Source organism: Entelurus aequoreus, linkage group LG02 (genome assembly GCF_033978785.1).
Source record: "Entelurus aequoreus isolate RoL-2023_Sb linkage group LG02, RoL_Eaeq_v1.1, whole genome shotgun sequence".
In the NCBI taxonomy this organism is placed as follows: Eukaryota; Metazoa; Chordata; class Actinopteri; order Syngnathiformes; family Syngnathidae; genus Entelurus; species Entelurus aequoreus.
In genome coordinates, this window is record NC_084732.1 from 17,060,379 (window position 1) to 17,077,393 (window position 17,015).

General features: G+C 38.1%; 1 protein-coding gene across 1 annotated transcript in view; it reads right to left on the reverse strand.

Moving 5' to 3' along the window:
- Positions 1 to 10,850, reverse strand: part of pepd (peptidase D) — a 52,113-nt gene extending 41,263 nt beyond the window's left edge. Inside the window, exon 1 of the mRNA XM_062023393.1 lies at positions 10,723 to 10,850. Within this exon, the coding sequence (XP_061879377.1) occupies positions 10,723 to 10,739 (17 nt within the window). The 5' untranslated portion in view covers positions 10,740 to 10,850. The remainder of the gene's footprint in view (positions 1 to 10,722) is intronic.
- Positions 10,851 to 17,015: the final 6,165 nt, after the last annotated feature.

The window sequence follows — 17,015 nt, forward strand, 5'->3', positions numbered from 1 at the left end:
CAAAATATTCTTCTCTATTTTTTGCTGCTAACTAATAGCGCATACCCGGTTGAGGGGTGCATGGAGAGCTGGAGCTGACCCCCGACCCCAGACCACCAGCAATAATTACTGTAGGCCTGGTTGGGGACAAGGCTGTGTAATCTCAGCATGTCAGCCAAGAGGGGAAGAATGCAGACATACTCTGTACATAACTTCAGATTTACAGGAGTATTTTATTGAAATAAATGTGTCATAGTGTCAAGGACTGCAACGATTAATCGATTAAATCGGTGGGTCTTGAGCTTTTTTTTACCAAGTACCATCTCAGAAAAAACAAAAGAGTACCACTATAATGACCAATATTAAAATACAGTAGTGTAGTAGGCCTAAGTATTCATTAAAAACAAGGCAGAGGTTTTATTTGACATTATTATTTAATATTTTGCCCACTGTAACATTACACACCATTTGAACTGTAACACTGTGTTTGAATATAGGAAATTAAACACTGTACTTTAATAAGGTGATTATTTGGCGTACCACAGTTTTTTAATCCCTGGTTTCAATCAATTGGTTTTATTAGAAACAAGATTTTTATTTATATTCTGTTGCTTTGATTAATTGTTAAATGTGTGTGACTAATGAAAATTTATAAAATCCAGACCTCATAAAAGAAGGTAAAACAAGTTAAATAGAGGTAAAATATGGTAAAAGAAGGTAAAGGGTAAATATAAGGTAAAAGGTCAATAGAAGTCAAAAGAACATTAAAAAAAAAACAAATAGGTAAATGTAAGGTAAACAGAAGTACAACAAGTTAAATACATGGTAAAAAAAAAGTAAAAGGGTAAATAGAAGGCTAAAAAAAAGGTCAATTTAAAATAAAATGTAAATAAAGGGTAAAATAAGGTATAAGTTAAAATACGTAAAAGTCAAAAGAAGGTAAAACAAGTGCCATAGAAGGTGAAATAGGGTAATTAGAAGGTAAATAAAAAGGTACAATAAGTTAAATAGAAGGTAATGCATCAATATTAAGTGAATTAAAGGTAAAATAGGTTGAATAAAAGGTAAATAGAAGGTAAAGAAAGGTAAAAAAAAAACCTAATAGAAAGTAAAAAAGAGAAAGAGAAGCTAAAAGAAGATACATCCATCCATTTTCTACTGCTTATTCCCTTCGGGGTCGCGGGGGGCGCTGGAGCCTATCTCAGCTACAATCGGGCGGAAGGCGATTGTAGCTGGCGGAAGACACCCTGGACAAGTCGCCACTTCATCGCAGGGCCAACACAGATAGACAGACAACATTCACACTCACATTCACACACTAGGGCCAATTTAGTGTTGCCAATCAACCTATCCCCAGGTGCATGTCTTTGGAGGTGGGAGGAAGCCGATACATAGATGGTAAATAAAAGGTAAACACATTTAAATAAAAGGTTAATTAAGGTAAACAGAAGGTAATAAAGGTAATGGCAAGTAGAACAATCTTATTTTATTTCAAAATGTTTCCCTAAATATGCAATGAGACTATAAAGTCTATTTTTATCCGATTACTCGATTAATCGAACACTATACTTGATAGATTACTCAATTACTAAAAAATCGATAGTTGCAGCCTATTATTAGTGTTCCATTGGGATCAATATCATATCAACGATAACAAAAAAAATGTCAACTTTGACACACATTTTTAAACGTCTTTGTTCTCCAAAACACATTTTTTGACAGGACAAACAACAATATACGTTTTTTATTATCATTTTTTATTTTCATCCAGTGACTAATTGAGACAAGTCATCTATCAAAAGCTAATCAAAAGCCGTTTTGTCGGGGAGCAGAAGAAGTTTCTTTGCAGTCCTAATGACATCGCCAACTACTGGCCTGGCGTGCATTTTGCAGCGTTGAAGTTACTTTGTTCAGTCTGCGTCACACGGTTTGTCAGGGTATTGTGCCTTTTGTGTGTTGATATTTGCTTCTTCCTTGACTGACCTTATCATCCAAAATGAAGAATGATGAAAAAAAAAACACAAAACATCAAGGTCTTCTCATTTATTACATGAAAAACTCTCCCAAGGTCCGTATGTTTTTTTTCTTTTCAAGCTCAGCACTATTTTCCAATACCAAGTGTAAAATATGAAGGCTGCACTGATATTGCTTTTTTTGTGTGTGTTGTGTTGCCGTGACGTGTAGATAATCCTTCAGATACGACATAATAAGATTTGAAGGGGTGTGAAGAGTCGCCCCGGCCAAGTAAAGATTAGGACAGTACTTTGACAAGCTTGTAACACGGCAACTTGATAGGTAAGAAATCTCTGCAGCGATAAGACAACTTAATCTGATCCCGGCTGGACTGTTCTCAAGGTCATTCCATAAACCTGCAACAGTTTTATTTTGCAAGGCTTGCTATTGCCTGAGTCTAGACACGACTCAGTTACTTGGAATCGACCGATTATCTGCGTCAATATATGGCATTTTGACGTATATCTTGTCTGCCTTTTTTTTTCTTTTTTCTAATCAGTATCTGACTTTTTCTTTCTTCTTACAACCACAACATAACTATGTCAGCAAGAACAATATATGCACATTTTACACAAGTACACTATATTGCCAAAAGTATTTGGCCACCTGCCTTGACTCACATATGAACTTGAAGTGTCATCCCTTTCCCAACACATAGGGTTCAATATGATGTCGGTTACCCTTTTGCAACTCTTCTGGGAAGGCTGTCCACAAGGTTGCGTAGTGTGTTTATAGGAATTTTCGACCATTCTTCCAAAAGCGCATTGGTGAGGTCGAGAAGGCCTGGCTCTCAGTCTCCGTTCTAATTCATCCCAAAGCTGTTTTATCGGGTTCAGGTCAGGACTCTGTGCAGGCCAGTCAAGTTCATCCACACCAGACTCTGTCATCCATGTCTTTATGGACCTTGCTTTGTCATGTTGGAAGAGGAAGGGGCCCGCTCCAAACTGTTCCCACAAGGTGGGGAGCATGGAATTGTCCAAAATGATTCGGTATCCTAGCGCATTCAAAGTTCCTTTCACTGGAACTAATGGGCCAAGCCCAACTCCTGAAAAACAACCCCACACCATAATTCCTCCTCCACCAAATTTCACACTCGGCACTAGGGATGATACTCGAAACCGGTTTTCCCGGTTGTTCGATAAGAAAAGAACCGAGTCCTCTGACTCGAATCCCTTTTTGAGAACTGGTACCCGTTATCGAGACCACTATAGTAAAGAAAAAGAGTTGGTTCTTTATTCGAATCCCTGGGAACGAATCCCGTCCCGAACAGAAATGCCCCGTGAGACATCACAAGAAATGACGTCACGTAGCTCAGTCATTAGGGGAAGATAGGGAAAGCAGGAAAAACAATGCACCGGAAAAAGCGCTCCAAAGTGTAATAAAGTTCAAAACAAAAGGTATAATCCAATGAATAACTTTACTGAGAGATTTGAGCAGAGTACAAACACATGACCAACACTTTTACGACCAACCGGAAACATAGCAACCAGGCGAGCAACGCACCTCCTGTACGGCAGCTGTCGCAACGTTCTTAAAACAACCGCAGCACATACATATATGACATCTCCCTTTTTTAACTTTTGTTTTTCTTTCCTTGTAAACAAAACAAAATCACACTGTATATGTGTTGTCTGTCTAATTATAAATAAAGCAGACGAGGCGTGTTGGCTTAGTTCTTGACGTTTACTTTCACAGCGTGCTCATAACATAACCTCATTCTTAGCTGCCGGGTGAGGCATGGAACAACACTTTTCGGGGCTACCGCGCATGCTCGTCACTCCCGTTGCATGCTGGGTAGTGTAGTTGTTATATTCCCTAGCCTAGCTCATAACATCACATCTTTCCCCTATAAAGAAATAATGTTAACTCAATAAAGTGTATTTCTTTTTTTAGCTTTAACTTTTAATTTTTTAGCATTGTAACCACATTTGCAAACAACTTTTCTCTTCATAGAATTTTCTTTCAATAAAGAAATAAAGTGCAAAAATGTCAAAGCATCATAACAAACAGTTATGTCAAATAGCAGCAGAAGTGCACTTTTTGGAGAGCTGTATTATTTTCAGTTTTGTGCCCAAGGGACTGATTTTATTTAACACTATATTATTATTTATACACCTATGGTGATCACAGAGACAGGTTGTTTTTGTGTTACTGTATATATTTGTTTTTCTGAAAAATGCCACTTTAATATACTTTGGGTAACAACAGTCAATATTTGTTTATTTTATTTTATTTTTTTAGGGGGGTAACAGTCAATATTTATTAATTAGATTTTATTTTTTTCTTATGTAATAAAAGTGAGCTTTTGTTAAACCAAATATTGTGTGTTTTTTCCATATACAACAACTTATCTGGACTCGATAAGAGAATCGATAAGGAATCGGTTCGATAAGAGGATTCGATAATAGGCTCGAACTCGATAATTTCTTATCAAACATCATCCCTACTCGGCACAATGCAGTCCGAAATGTAGCGTTCTCCTGGCAACCCTCCAAACTAAGACTCGTCCATCAGATTGCCAGATGGAAACGCGTGAGTCATCACTCCAGAGAACGCCTCTCCACGCTGGAAATCACTGAGCTCCTGAGAGCGGCCCGTTCTTTCACAAATGTTTGTAGAAACAGTCTCTATGCCTAAGTGCTTGATTTTATACACCTGTGGCCGGGCCAAGTGATTAGGACACCTGATTCTGACCATTTGGATTGGTGGCCAAATACTTTTGGCAATATAGTGTATTTACTATGAAAAAGTATACATAGTTAAGTGAAGTAGATAGTAATAAGCACTGCTTAAGCACCAGCCATTTTGCCATGCATGAGAAAAGTTGCTGAAGCCAAATCATTTTTTTAAAATATAATTTAAAAATACTTACAATGTCAAATAAATAATAAATAGGAATTGCGTGTGAATGCCCTGTGTGTGCAAGCCGCCGAACCATGTGAGTGGAACTGAAATGCTTGAATGTCCAGGATGAGTGGAATGTGTGGATGTTGGAACGGTTCGAATCGGTTGAGAAATGTGGGCTATGGAGTGGTTTGAATATTGCCCATTCGCTTTCATTATGGGGAAATTCCCTGTAATTCCGGGGTAATCGGGGAATTTTCGAAACAAGATAACAGACAAGTGGTTTATCCAATCACATACAATGATTTTTTTATGAGGCCCGCCTTCTGAAATACATCTCGTATTGAGAAGTCCCAGATCCTTGTGTGGAGCTCAGCGAACTACAAGGATCTGGCGAGAGTCAGGTTAGGAAATTCCTGGATATTCCGGGAAAACTTCAATTTTTGGGAAAGGGAAAACATGTTTTGCCTTCGAGATCTTGGAAGAGTAGTGTGTGTGTAGCTGGTTGAAAGGTCTGAATCAGGTAAAAAAGTGGCGCAAAACTTTGAGAATGTTGGCCATTGTAGAACTTTGAATATGTTGAATCGGAATTTCCTGGAAATTTGGGAATTTCGGGAAAATAAATAAATCAATAAAAAATATTAGCATAATTGTCCTAGAAGATATTAATGGGTTGGTGTCGGAATTTTTTTAATCGGTTGAAAAATGTTGTCGTTAGAGAAGTCCGATAATATCGGCAGTCCGATATTATCAACCGATAAATGCTTTAAAATGTAATATCGGAAATTATCGGTATCGGTTTAAAAATTATCGGTATCGGTTTCAAAAAGTAACATTTATGACTTTAAAACGCCGTAGTGTACACGGAGGTAGGGAGAGGTACAAAGCGCCAATAAAACTGAAAGGCACTTCCTTTACGTGCCGGCCCAGTCACATAATATCTACGGCTTTTCACACACTCAAGTGAATGCAACGCATACTTGGTCAACAGCCATACAGGTCACACTGAGGGTAGCCGTATAAACAACTTTAACACTGTTACAAATATGCGCAACACTGTGAACCCACACCAAACAAGAATGACAAACACATTTCGGGAAAACATCAGCACCGTAACACAACATAAACACAACAGAACAAATACCCAGAACCCCTTGCAGCACTAACTCTTCCGGGACGCTACAATATACACCCCCTGCTACCCCATACCCCCCACTTTAACCCTGCCCCCCCAACCCCGCCCACCTCAACCTCCTCATGCTCTCTCAGGGAGAGCATGTCCCAAATTCCAAGCTGCTGTTTTGAGGCATGTTCAAAAAAAATAATGCACTTTGTGACTTCAATAATAAATATGGCAGTGCCATGTTGGCATTTTTTTTCCATAACTTGAGTTGATTTTTTTTGGAAAACCTTGTTATAAATAAATAAATGGGTTATACTTGTATAGCGCTTTTCTACCTTCAAGGTACTCAAAGCGCTTTGACAGTATTTCCACATTCACCCATTCACACACACATTCACACACTGATGTCGGGAGCTGCCATGCAAGGCGCTAACCAGCAGCCATCAGAGGCAAAGGGTGAAGTGTCTTGCCCAAGGACACAACGGACGTGACTAGGAAGGTAAAAGGTGGGAATTGAACCCCAGTAACCAGCAACACTCCGATTGCTGGCACAGCCACTCTACCAACTTCGCCACGCCGTCCCATCGTTACATTGTTTAATGCATCCAGCGGGGCATCACAACAAAATTAAGCATGATAATGTGTTAATTCCACGACTGTATATAGACTTAGACTTCCTTTTTATTGTCATTCAAATTTGAAATTTACAGCACATATAAGAACGAAATGGTATCGGTTGATATTGGAATCGGTAATAAAGAGTTGGACAATATCGGAATATCGGCAAAAAAGCCATTATCGGACATCTCTAGTTGTCATGTATCAGTTTGAACTGAGAATTGGTATTTCGGAAATCTTGGAATTTCAGGAAAACTGGGAATTTGTACGGAAAAAAAAATAAGAACATTTTTTGTTCCAACTAAGAGGAATGTTTTGAAAGTGGAATGGTCGGAAACAGATGAAAAATGTGGACTGAATTCTGGGAATTCCTGGAATTTTTTTCAACTTGGAAAATGGTAGTATGATTGTCCAAAGTGATTGGAGTGTGTGGAACAGTTTGAATCGCTTCAGAAATGTGGGAATTGTGTGAGTTTGAAAAATGGCCTATTCATTTTCAATGGGAAAAATGTCCCGGAAGACCGGGAATTCTGGGTAACCTGGTACATTATGTTGTGGGGTTGAGTCTAACTTTTTGATACTTGAAAGGTTCTGATTGGAAGAAAACTGTTGGCTGTGGCCTTCGGCAAACTTGCAACGGAATAATAGATGACTTTTTTGTTGTGGAATTGCGTATGTGGGCATTCACACAATAACAAATAATACATTGACAAATACTACACGTATTATATACGTAAAGAAAAGCAGGCAGCAGCTCACACATTCTCATACTTTCTGTAACACCCAGGAATAAATTATGTCAGCCAGCTTGAAAAATGTCCAACTATAAGCTACGTAAAAGGAGCTCAGAATAGTTTTTATATAAATATTTGCAGGGTTCACTAAAGTGGAAACATTACAATGTTTCAAATCCATGAACTGCAATAAAATTGAGTAGATGGTGAGTTATTGTAGATAAATGCCATATTTTTCACGAATTTTCCCAGGAGATTTTCCATATTTTTGCATGTCAATGCTCATCTTAGACACACGTAATACATAAAATAACGTGATCTCGGTACAGTGTGAGGGATTCAAGCACGTCAACTCTAATTTTAAAGGGCAAAGTTCCTTGTGCTGTGCCGTTGCATAACTTAGGAGAAGTGCTTTGTCGCAATCTCTTCCTGAAAACTGTGCTCAGCACATTTGGTCTGAGAAATGCCACAAGCACAAGACAATGGTGTAAAATAGGTATTTTTAAACGCAGCACAAGTTGTCATGCATTTTAAAAATACCTACATATTTACAAAACCAGTGAAGTTGACACGTTGTGTAAATGGTAAATAAAAAGAGAATACAATGATTTGCCAGTCCTTTTCAACTTATATTCAATTGAATAGACTGCAAAGACAAGATACTTAACGTTCGAACTGAGAAACTTTATTTTTTGCAAATATTAGCTCATTTGGAATTTGATGACTGCAACGTGTTTCAAAAAAGCTGGCACAAGTGGCAAAAAAGACTGAGAAAGTTGAGGAATGCTCATCAAACACTTATTTGGAAAATCCCACAGGTGAACAGACTAATTGGGAACAGGTGGGTGCCATGATTGGGTATAAAAGCAGCTTCCATGAAATGCTCAGTCATTCACAAACAAGGATGGGGCCAGGGTCACCACTTTGTCAACAAATGCGTGAGCAAATTGTTTAAGAACAACATTTCTCAACGAGCTATTGCAAGGAATTTAGGGATTTCACCATCTACGGTCCGCAATATCATCAAAAGGTTCAGAGAATCTGGAGAAATCACTGACGCCAACATTGAATGCCCTTGACCTTCGATCTCTCAGGCGGTACTGCATCAAAAAGCGACATCAGTGTGTAAAGGATATCACCACATGGGCTCAGGAACACTTCAGAAAACCACTGTCAGTAACTACAGTTGGTCGCTACATCTGTAAGTGCAAGTTAAAACGACATTATGCAAAGCCAAAGCCATTTATCAACAACACCCAGAAATGCTTTGCTGGGCCCGAGCTCATCTAAGATGGACTGATGCAAAGTGGAAAAGTGTTCTGTGGTCTGACGAGTCCACATTTAAAATTGTTTTTGGAAACTGTGGACTTCGTGTCCTCCGGACCAAAGATGAAAAGAACCATCCGGATTGTTATTGACGGCGTGGCGAAGTTGGTAGAGTGGCCGTGCCAGCAATCGGAGGGTTGCTGGTTACTGGGGTTCAATCCCCACCTTCTACCTTCCTAGTCACGTCCGTTGTGTCCTTGGGCAAGACACTTCACCCTTGCTCCTGATGGGTGCTGGTTAGCGCCTTGCATGGCAGCTCCCGCCATCAGTGTGTGAATGTGTGTGTGAATGGGTGAATGTGGAAATACTGTCAAAGCGCTTTGAGTACCTTGAAGGTAGAAAAGCGCTATACAAGTATAACCCATTGATCATTTCTTTATTGGCGCAAAGTTGAAAAGCCAGCATCTGTGATGGTATGGGGGTGTATTAGTGCCCAAGGCATGGGTAACTTACACATCGGTGAAGGCACCATTAATGCTGAAAGGTACATACAGGTTTTGGAGCAACATATGTTGCCATCCAAGCGATGTCTTTTTCATGGACGCCCCTGCTTATTTCACAAGACAATGCCAAGCCACATTCTGCACGTGTTACAACAACCGTGGCTTCGTAGTAAAAGAGTGCTGGTACTAGACTGGCCTGCCTGTAGTCCAGACCTGTCTCCTATTTAAAATGTGTGGCGCATTATGAAGCGTCAAACACCACAACGGAGACCCCGGACTGTTGAACAACTTAAGTTGTACATCAAACAAGAATGGGAAAGAATTCCACCTGAAAAGCTTCAAAAATTGGTCACCTCAGTTCCCAAACGTTTACCGAGTGTTGTTAAAAGGAAAGGCCATGTAACACAGTGGTAAAAATGCCCCTGTGCCAACTTTTTTGCAATGTGTTGCTGCCATTAATTCTAAGTTAATGATTGTTTGCAAAAAAAAAAAAAAAAATTTCTCCGTTCGAACATTAAATATATTGTCTTTGCAGTCTATTCAATTGAATATAAGTTGAAAAGGATTTGCAAATCATTGTTTTTATTTACAAATTACACAATGAGCCAACTTCACTGGTTTTGGGTGTATGTGTTCTAAGTATATATATATATATATATATATATATATATATATATATATATATATATATATATATATATATATATATATATATATATATATATATATATATATATATATATAATTTTATTTCCATTTTATTTTGTATTCACTTTTCATTTAAAAAAATTAATTAAATCAGTTTTTATAACCTAAAAACTGTCACATTGATTGGTAAAATACTTTTTTCCCTCGACTTTTCTCAAAGTGCTCATGAATTAACGGGTGTGCTTTTTACTTGCTATGTCAGAATGACAAACTGCATTGAGGTCTTTCCCTTGCTAGGCACATAATTAAACTATAACCCAAATAAGAAAAAAAATACTCCCATCGCACTATTTACATTTTTATTTTAGGCAAACACTACCTAGTAATGAGAGCTTATCTTGAAGACTTCAGTCATTCATTCATAAAGTCAGTCATTTACCAGTCGTAAAGCAAGATGCTCAATGATTATCATAGATAATATTTAAGCATGCATGACTGTAACCCCGTAAAATGTGTTGGATTTAAAAAGCAGTGAGCCAGTTCCATCCTTCCATTTTCTACCGCTTGTCCAAGTTGTTGAATATAATTAATTCATGGGCAATCTTGGTAAGGGCACTGTGGTGTGTTCACGTGTTATATCAGCTGTTAGACATTTTAAGTACGCCAGCAATAAAGTTGGCATTGTAGTTGAAAGGAACGCGGTGTTTCGTTTACAATAATATAAATGAGAGTATAAATGACAAATTAATTACTAACGTTAAATAATAACAATATATATTTGAACGAAAACAATTAGAAATTTGTAATGACAGCCAATCCGCCAGACAACAAACGTCTCATCGAGTGCACGTTCACGCTCTTGTAGACGTGGACACGCTCTAAAAATATACGTTTTACGAACGGGCAAGTAATTAATTTTAAACATTTATTATCAGGGAGGTCGGAAATGTCTTTTAAACGTTGTCAGGGAAAAAAAGTAGCAGGCTAAACTCACTGTGGTGCTGCGGCCATGATGACGTCCAGGATGTCACGTGATCGAAGAAGTCACGTGTCTTGTCTGCCTCCCCGCTTTCGTCGTGTTGCGTTCAAGACAGTGGGACATGGCGCTTTCTCACTTTGTTGCCGCTGTTTGCAGCCAACGTTGCTTTGACAACGAAATTAATAAACAATTTATATTAGTTTGTTGCTTTTAAAACCCACCCTGTTTTAATATTATGTGAATTTATCTCACCAATAGGGATATCTCACACGCTTTTGAGCGCCACGTTTAATGTATAAGTTCCATAGTACTGATTTGAACGCCTGTTCTATGCTTGACAATTTTTTAATTAAAAAGAGGAATAGAACCATTAAGACCGTCTGACCTTGCAGAGTCACACCGCCATCCTATTTTTTTGCGTCTGTGTGCATCATGTGCACACAGGAAATGAAATAACCCCCTGTCATGAATATAAATGACTGCAACACTCTAAACCAAAATTAAAACATGTTCGTCTGCATAATTTCAAAGATAACTTTTGATACTTTGAGATATTTGCACCCTTTATTCGCTGGCACTTAACGAGAAGAGATGCTCACTTTCTCACCTGAGCGACTTGTGAGTTGGACATTTGCAAAGAACGGGCTTTAGTCTCTGCTCTGGGCGTATAATTTAATACATTAATTTGTCTCAGATAAAGTATGTTGTCTTCTTTTTGTTTTGCAAGAGTGATTCTAAAGTAAAAACAAAAATGGGGTGGGGGTGTTGACTCTCGTCGTTAAAATAAGTAAATACTGGACTAGTATGATTTGTTTACATTTCAAAACTTGACCAAAATGAAGGAAATAAAAATAATATCTTCCAAACTTAAACTGTTACCATGTATTCCACATTTTACAGCCAAAACTACAGGTAATGATTTAAAAAAAATTTGCTCTCCAGACCAACATTAAAATGCAGTAGCGTAGTAGGCCTAAGTATTCATTAAATACAAGGCAGAGGTTTTATTTAACAAGTCTATTTAATATTTTGGCCCGCTGTAACATTACACACCATTTGAACAGTAACACTGTGTTTGAATATAGGAAAATAACACACTGTCCTTTAATCAGGTGATTCTTGATGGAGCCTGCGTGCCACTTGTGGTACACATACAGCAGTTTGTGAGTAACTGATTTGTCAAAGTGACATTTTAAACGCCATAAAAGTGTAAAAAGAAACCAACCACTTCATTTGTATTTAGTCTTTGCATGGCGGGTTATAAAGGAATGACGCAAACATGGTTCGTGTCACATGTTCAACATTCGTAATTGTCTCACAAGTGCAAAAATAAGTTCACCAATGACACATTTGAAGGTTTCATTGTGCTATGAAGATGGAGGCATCGCTATGTTTAAAGGACCCATAGTGTCCAGATGAACACATTTTACAAAAAAAGTATTTTTTGGGAGGATGCAGCTGCAGATCATCGTGCTCGTTCAGCATTTTCCCAGGCAAGAGAACGCACAATAGAATTCTAGCAGCGTATCTTCTTTTTTTGTGTGTTTTTATCGGCCGATAAATGCTTTAAAATGTAATATCGGAAATTATCGGTATCTGTTTCAAAAAGTAAAATGTATGACTTTTTAAAAAGCCGCTGTACGGAGTGGTACGCGGGCGTAGGGAGAAGTACAGAGCGCAAATCAACCTTAAAGGCACTGCCTTTGCGTGCCGGCCCAATCACATAATATCTACGGCTTTTCACACACACAAGTGAATGCAAGTCATACTTGGTCAACAGCCATACAGGTCACACTGAGGGTAGCCGTATAAACAACTGTAACACTGTTAAAAAATACAAACACAACTCCAGACGCTCCTCTTCGTTTTGTATCGTTAACTTGTCAACTTAATCATTCAAAAACGAAAAACAATAACGATGTGAGTACAAATGAATGGAAAAAATAAAGTGAGTTTGTTACAGTAAGAAAGAGTTAGAAAAAGTAAGAGTAAGGTCAAAAACCTGTTTGGCTCGATTCCACCATCTGCCATTACCCATAATACATTGTGTCCAAACCATATTACCACACAGATCCTTCCGCCATGTATGCAATTAAACAGTTACTTAATCTTCACTGTATTAAAGTTAAAGTACCAATGATTGTCACACACACACTAGGCGTGGCGAAATTATCCTCTGCATTAGACCCATCACCCTTGATCACCCCCTGGGAGGTGAGGGGAGCAGTGAGCAGCAGCGGTGCCTGCGCACGGGAATCATTTTTGGTGATTTAACACCCAATTCCAACCCTTGATGCTGAGTATCAAGCAGGGAGGCAATGGGTCCCATTTTTATAGTCTTTGGTATGGTGTTTGAACTCACAACCTACTGATCTCAGGGCGGACACTCTAACCACTAGGCCACTGAGTAGGTCAAAGCAGTATAAAATAGTACGTCATCAAGTTATTCAGACAAATGTAATAATTACAAATAAAGTGTACCTTATAATTATTCTAAGTAGGGATGTTATTATCGGCCGATAAATGCTTTACAATGTAATATCGGAAAGTATCGGTATCGGTTTCAAAAAGTAAAATGTATGACTTTTTAAAACGCCGCTGTGTACACGGACGTAGGGACAAGTACAGAGCGCCAATAAACCTTAAAGGCACTGCCTTTTTTATTTTTATTTTTTATTTGTATTAAATCAACATAAAAATACACAAGATACACGTTCAATTAGTGCATCAACCCAAAAAACCTCCCTCCCCCATTCACACTCATCCACCCCCCGAACCTCAACCCCAACCCGCCCACCTCAACCTCCTCATGCTCTCTCAGGGAGAGCATGTCCCAAATTCCAAGCTGCTGTTTTGAGGCATGTTAAATAAAATAATGCACTTTGTGACTTCAATAATAAATATGGCAGTGCCATGTTGGCGTTTTTTTCCATAACTTGAGTTGATTTATTTTGGAAAACCTTGTTACATTGTTTAATGCATCCACCGGGGCATCACAACAAAATTAAGCATAATAATGTGTTCATTCCACGACTGTATATATCGGTATCGGTTGATATCGGAATCGGTAATTAAGAGTTGGACAATATCGGAATATCGGCAAAAAAGCCATTATCGGACATCTCTACTTCTTTTTGTCACTTAAAGGCCTACTGAAACCCACTACTACCGACCACGCAGTCTGATAGTTTATATATCAATGATGAAATCTTAACATTATAACACATGCCAATACGGCCGGGTTAACTTATAAAGTGACATTTTAAATTTGCCGCTAAACTTCCGGTTCGAAACGCCTCTGAGGATGGCGTATGCGCGTGACGTAACCCGGGGAACACGGATATGCCTTCCACATTGAAGCCAATACGAAAAAGCTCCGTTTTCATTTCATAATTCCACAGTATTCTGGACATCTGTGTTCGTGAATCTGTTGCAATCATGTTCATTGCATTATGGAGAAAGAAGCTGAGCAAGCAAAGAAGAAAGTTGTCGGTGCGAAATGGACGTATTTTTCGAACGTAGTCAGCAACAACAGTACACAGCCGGCGCTTCTTTGTTTACATTCCCGAAAGATGCAGTCAAGATGGAAGAACTCGGATAACAGAGACTCTAACCAGGAGGACTTTTGACTTCGATACACAGACGCCTGTAGAGAACTGGGACAACACAGACTCTTACCAGGATTACTTTGATTTGGATGACAAAGACGCAGACGTGCTTCTGTGAGTATGCAGCTTTGGCTTCTAAACATTTGATCGCTTGACCGTATGTGCGCAACTTTTTTTTGCGTATGTACGTAACTTTTTTAAAATATATAAGCTTTATGAACCTAGGGTTAGGTGAACGGTCTTTTGGGCTGAGTGATTGTGTGTGTTGATCAGGTGTTTGAATTGTATTGGCGTGTTCTATGGAGCTAGGAGCTAGCAGAGGAGCTAGGAGCTAGCATAACAAACACGCAGGTGTTTTTATGCAGGATTAATTTGTGGCATATTAAATATAAGCCTGGTTGTGTTGTGGCTAATAGAGTATATATATGTCTTGTGTTTATTTACTGTTGTAGTCATTCCCAGCTGAATATCAGGTCACCCCCGGCTCTCACAGCATCTTCCCTATCTGAATAGCTTCAACTCCCCACTAGTCCTTCACTTGCACTTTACTCATCCACAAATCTTTCATCCTCGCTCAAATTAATGGGGAAATTGTCGCTTTCTCGGTCCGAATCTCTCTCACTTCATGCAGCCATCATTGTAAACAATAGGGAACTTTGCGTATATGTTCAACTGACTACGTCACGCTACTTCCGGTAGGGGCAAGCCTTTTTTTTATCAGATACCAAAAGTTGCAATCTTTATCGTCGTTGTTCTATACTAAATCCTTTCAGCAAAAATATGGCAATATCGCGAAATGATCAAGTATGACACATAGAATAGATCTGCTATCCCCGTTTAAATAAAAAAAATTCATTTCAGTAGGCCTTTAAAGAAATAGCAAGGACATGACCTCGGTGTCCTCAATAGTAGCTGCGGCCATGACTGTAGACCTTATGTTAATGACCAGAACTAAGTGTCGGTGGAGGAGCCCTTTAGGATTCTTTGAGTCAAAATGTACACCGCTAAAGCTCCGCCCACTCAATCGATTCCTAGCAAATGACCTTGTTGCTCTTGTGAAGTCACACCTGACCTTGAGTGAAGGAGCCGGGGTCTCTCACACAAAGCAAATGTGGGCCACGGCACCAGTTTCAATTGTAGGAAGTCTGCATGTGATCATCAAACATTGTCGACAATGCAGCACAGCCCGGATGATTAAAGGTGGCTGCTCATTAAGACGTGTGAAATGTTCGACATTATTACAGGAGGAGCTTCCGACAACGCCACCTTGCAGCCTGTTGTTCGCACTTTGTTGCTGCATTCACTTTTCGCTTCAACCCCTCCCACTCCCTGCCATCATGACATATTTTCTATCCTCTAATAAGTGTAATGCGGTTTTAGACGTGCTGATCTTGGCATAATGCTTTCTCCTTAATTGGCTCGCTGCTGGGAGACGATCGCACACCATCCCTGTTTAATAACCCGCTCTAATTTAAGGCACGCACAATATGGACACTGGAACTAAATAGAAGGGACCTGTTACGGTTTGTACCGGGGAAGAAGACGGCACAAACAACAGGGACGTCGTTTAACTCTGTTATATATATATATATATATATATATATATATATATATATATATATATATATATATATATATATACTGTATATATATATATATATATATATATATATATATATATATATATATATATATATATATATATATATATATATATATATATATACTGTATATATATATATATATATATATATATATATATATATATATATATATATATATATATATATATATATATATATATATATATATATATATATATATATATACACTGTATATATATATATATATATATGCATATGATGATGGTTGTGTTAATTTACATTTTATGGAAGGTGCTTTATGTTTATTTAGCCAAAAGTGGACTATTTACTTTATTTAAATAATACAAAAATGTATATATTGCAGTGTTTCCCATAAACTGGCAAGATACCTGTGGCGGTGGGGGCGTGGCTATGGGCGTGGTCACCATGACATCATCAAGTAATTTGCATAATTTACTACAATGATATGATTTTCTCTAAAATGGCTCCAAAAATTTATACTTACTAATTAATAATAACAGTTTTGTTTTAAACGTCCATCCATCCATCCATCCATTTTACAATATAATTACAACACTTTATGTACATATTTATATACAGATTTGAACAATAAGTTATTCACTGAAATATATTTATTAATTGTGGTTCTTACAAAAAATATATCTTATAAAATATAAAAGCTAAAATGTCTCTTAAAGCTCTGCCCCTTAAATTAGTGCAAACTAAATAATTTAACTTTAGCCTACTACTACAACCATATTATTTACCAGCAACATAAAGTGAAACAGAGGCAGAGGTGTCCTGCCACAGTCAGTAACAAATAAACAGAAAACAGTAGTGATCAAATACAAATAAGGCAACAAGAGAAGTATCATACACTTCTCTTTTGTAAAGTAAATCTGAACAGCCTATATGGGCATCTACATCAACTATATGATTTGCCTGAGAAGCTGTTTTTTTATTTTTTTATTTTATTTGTGGCGGACGTAATTCTTTCGTGGCGGGCCGCCACAAATAAATGAATGTGTGGGAAACACTGTATTGCATGCTTAGAATTAGAGATGTCCGATAATGGCTTTTTTGCCGATATCCGATA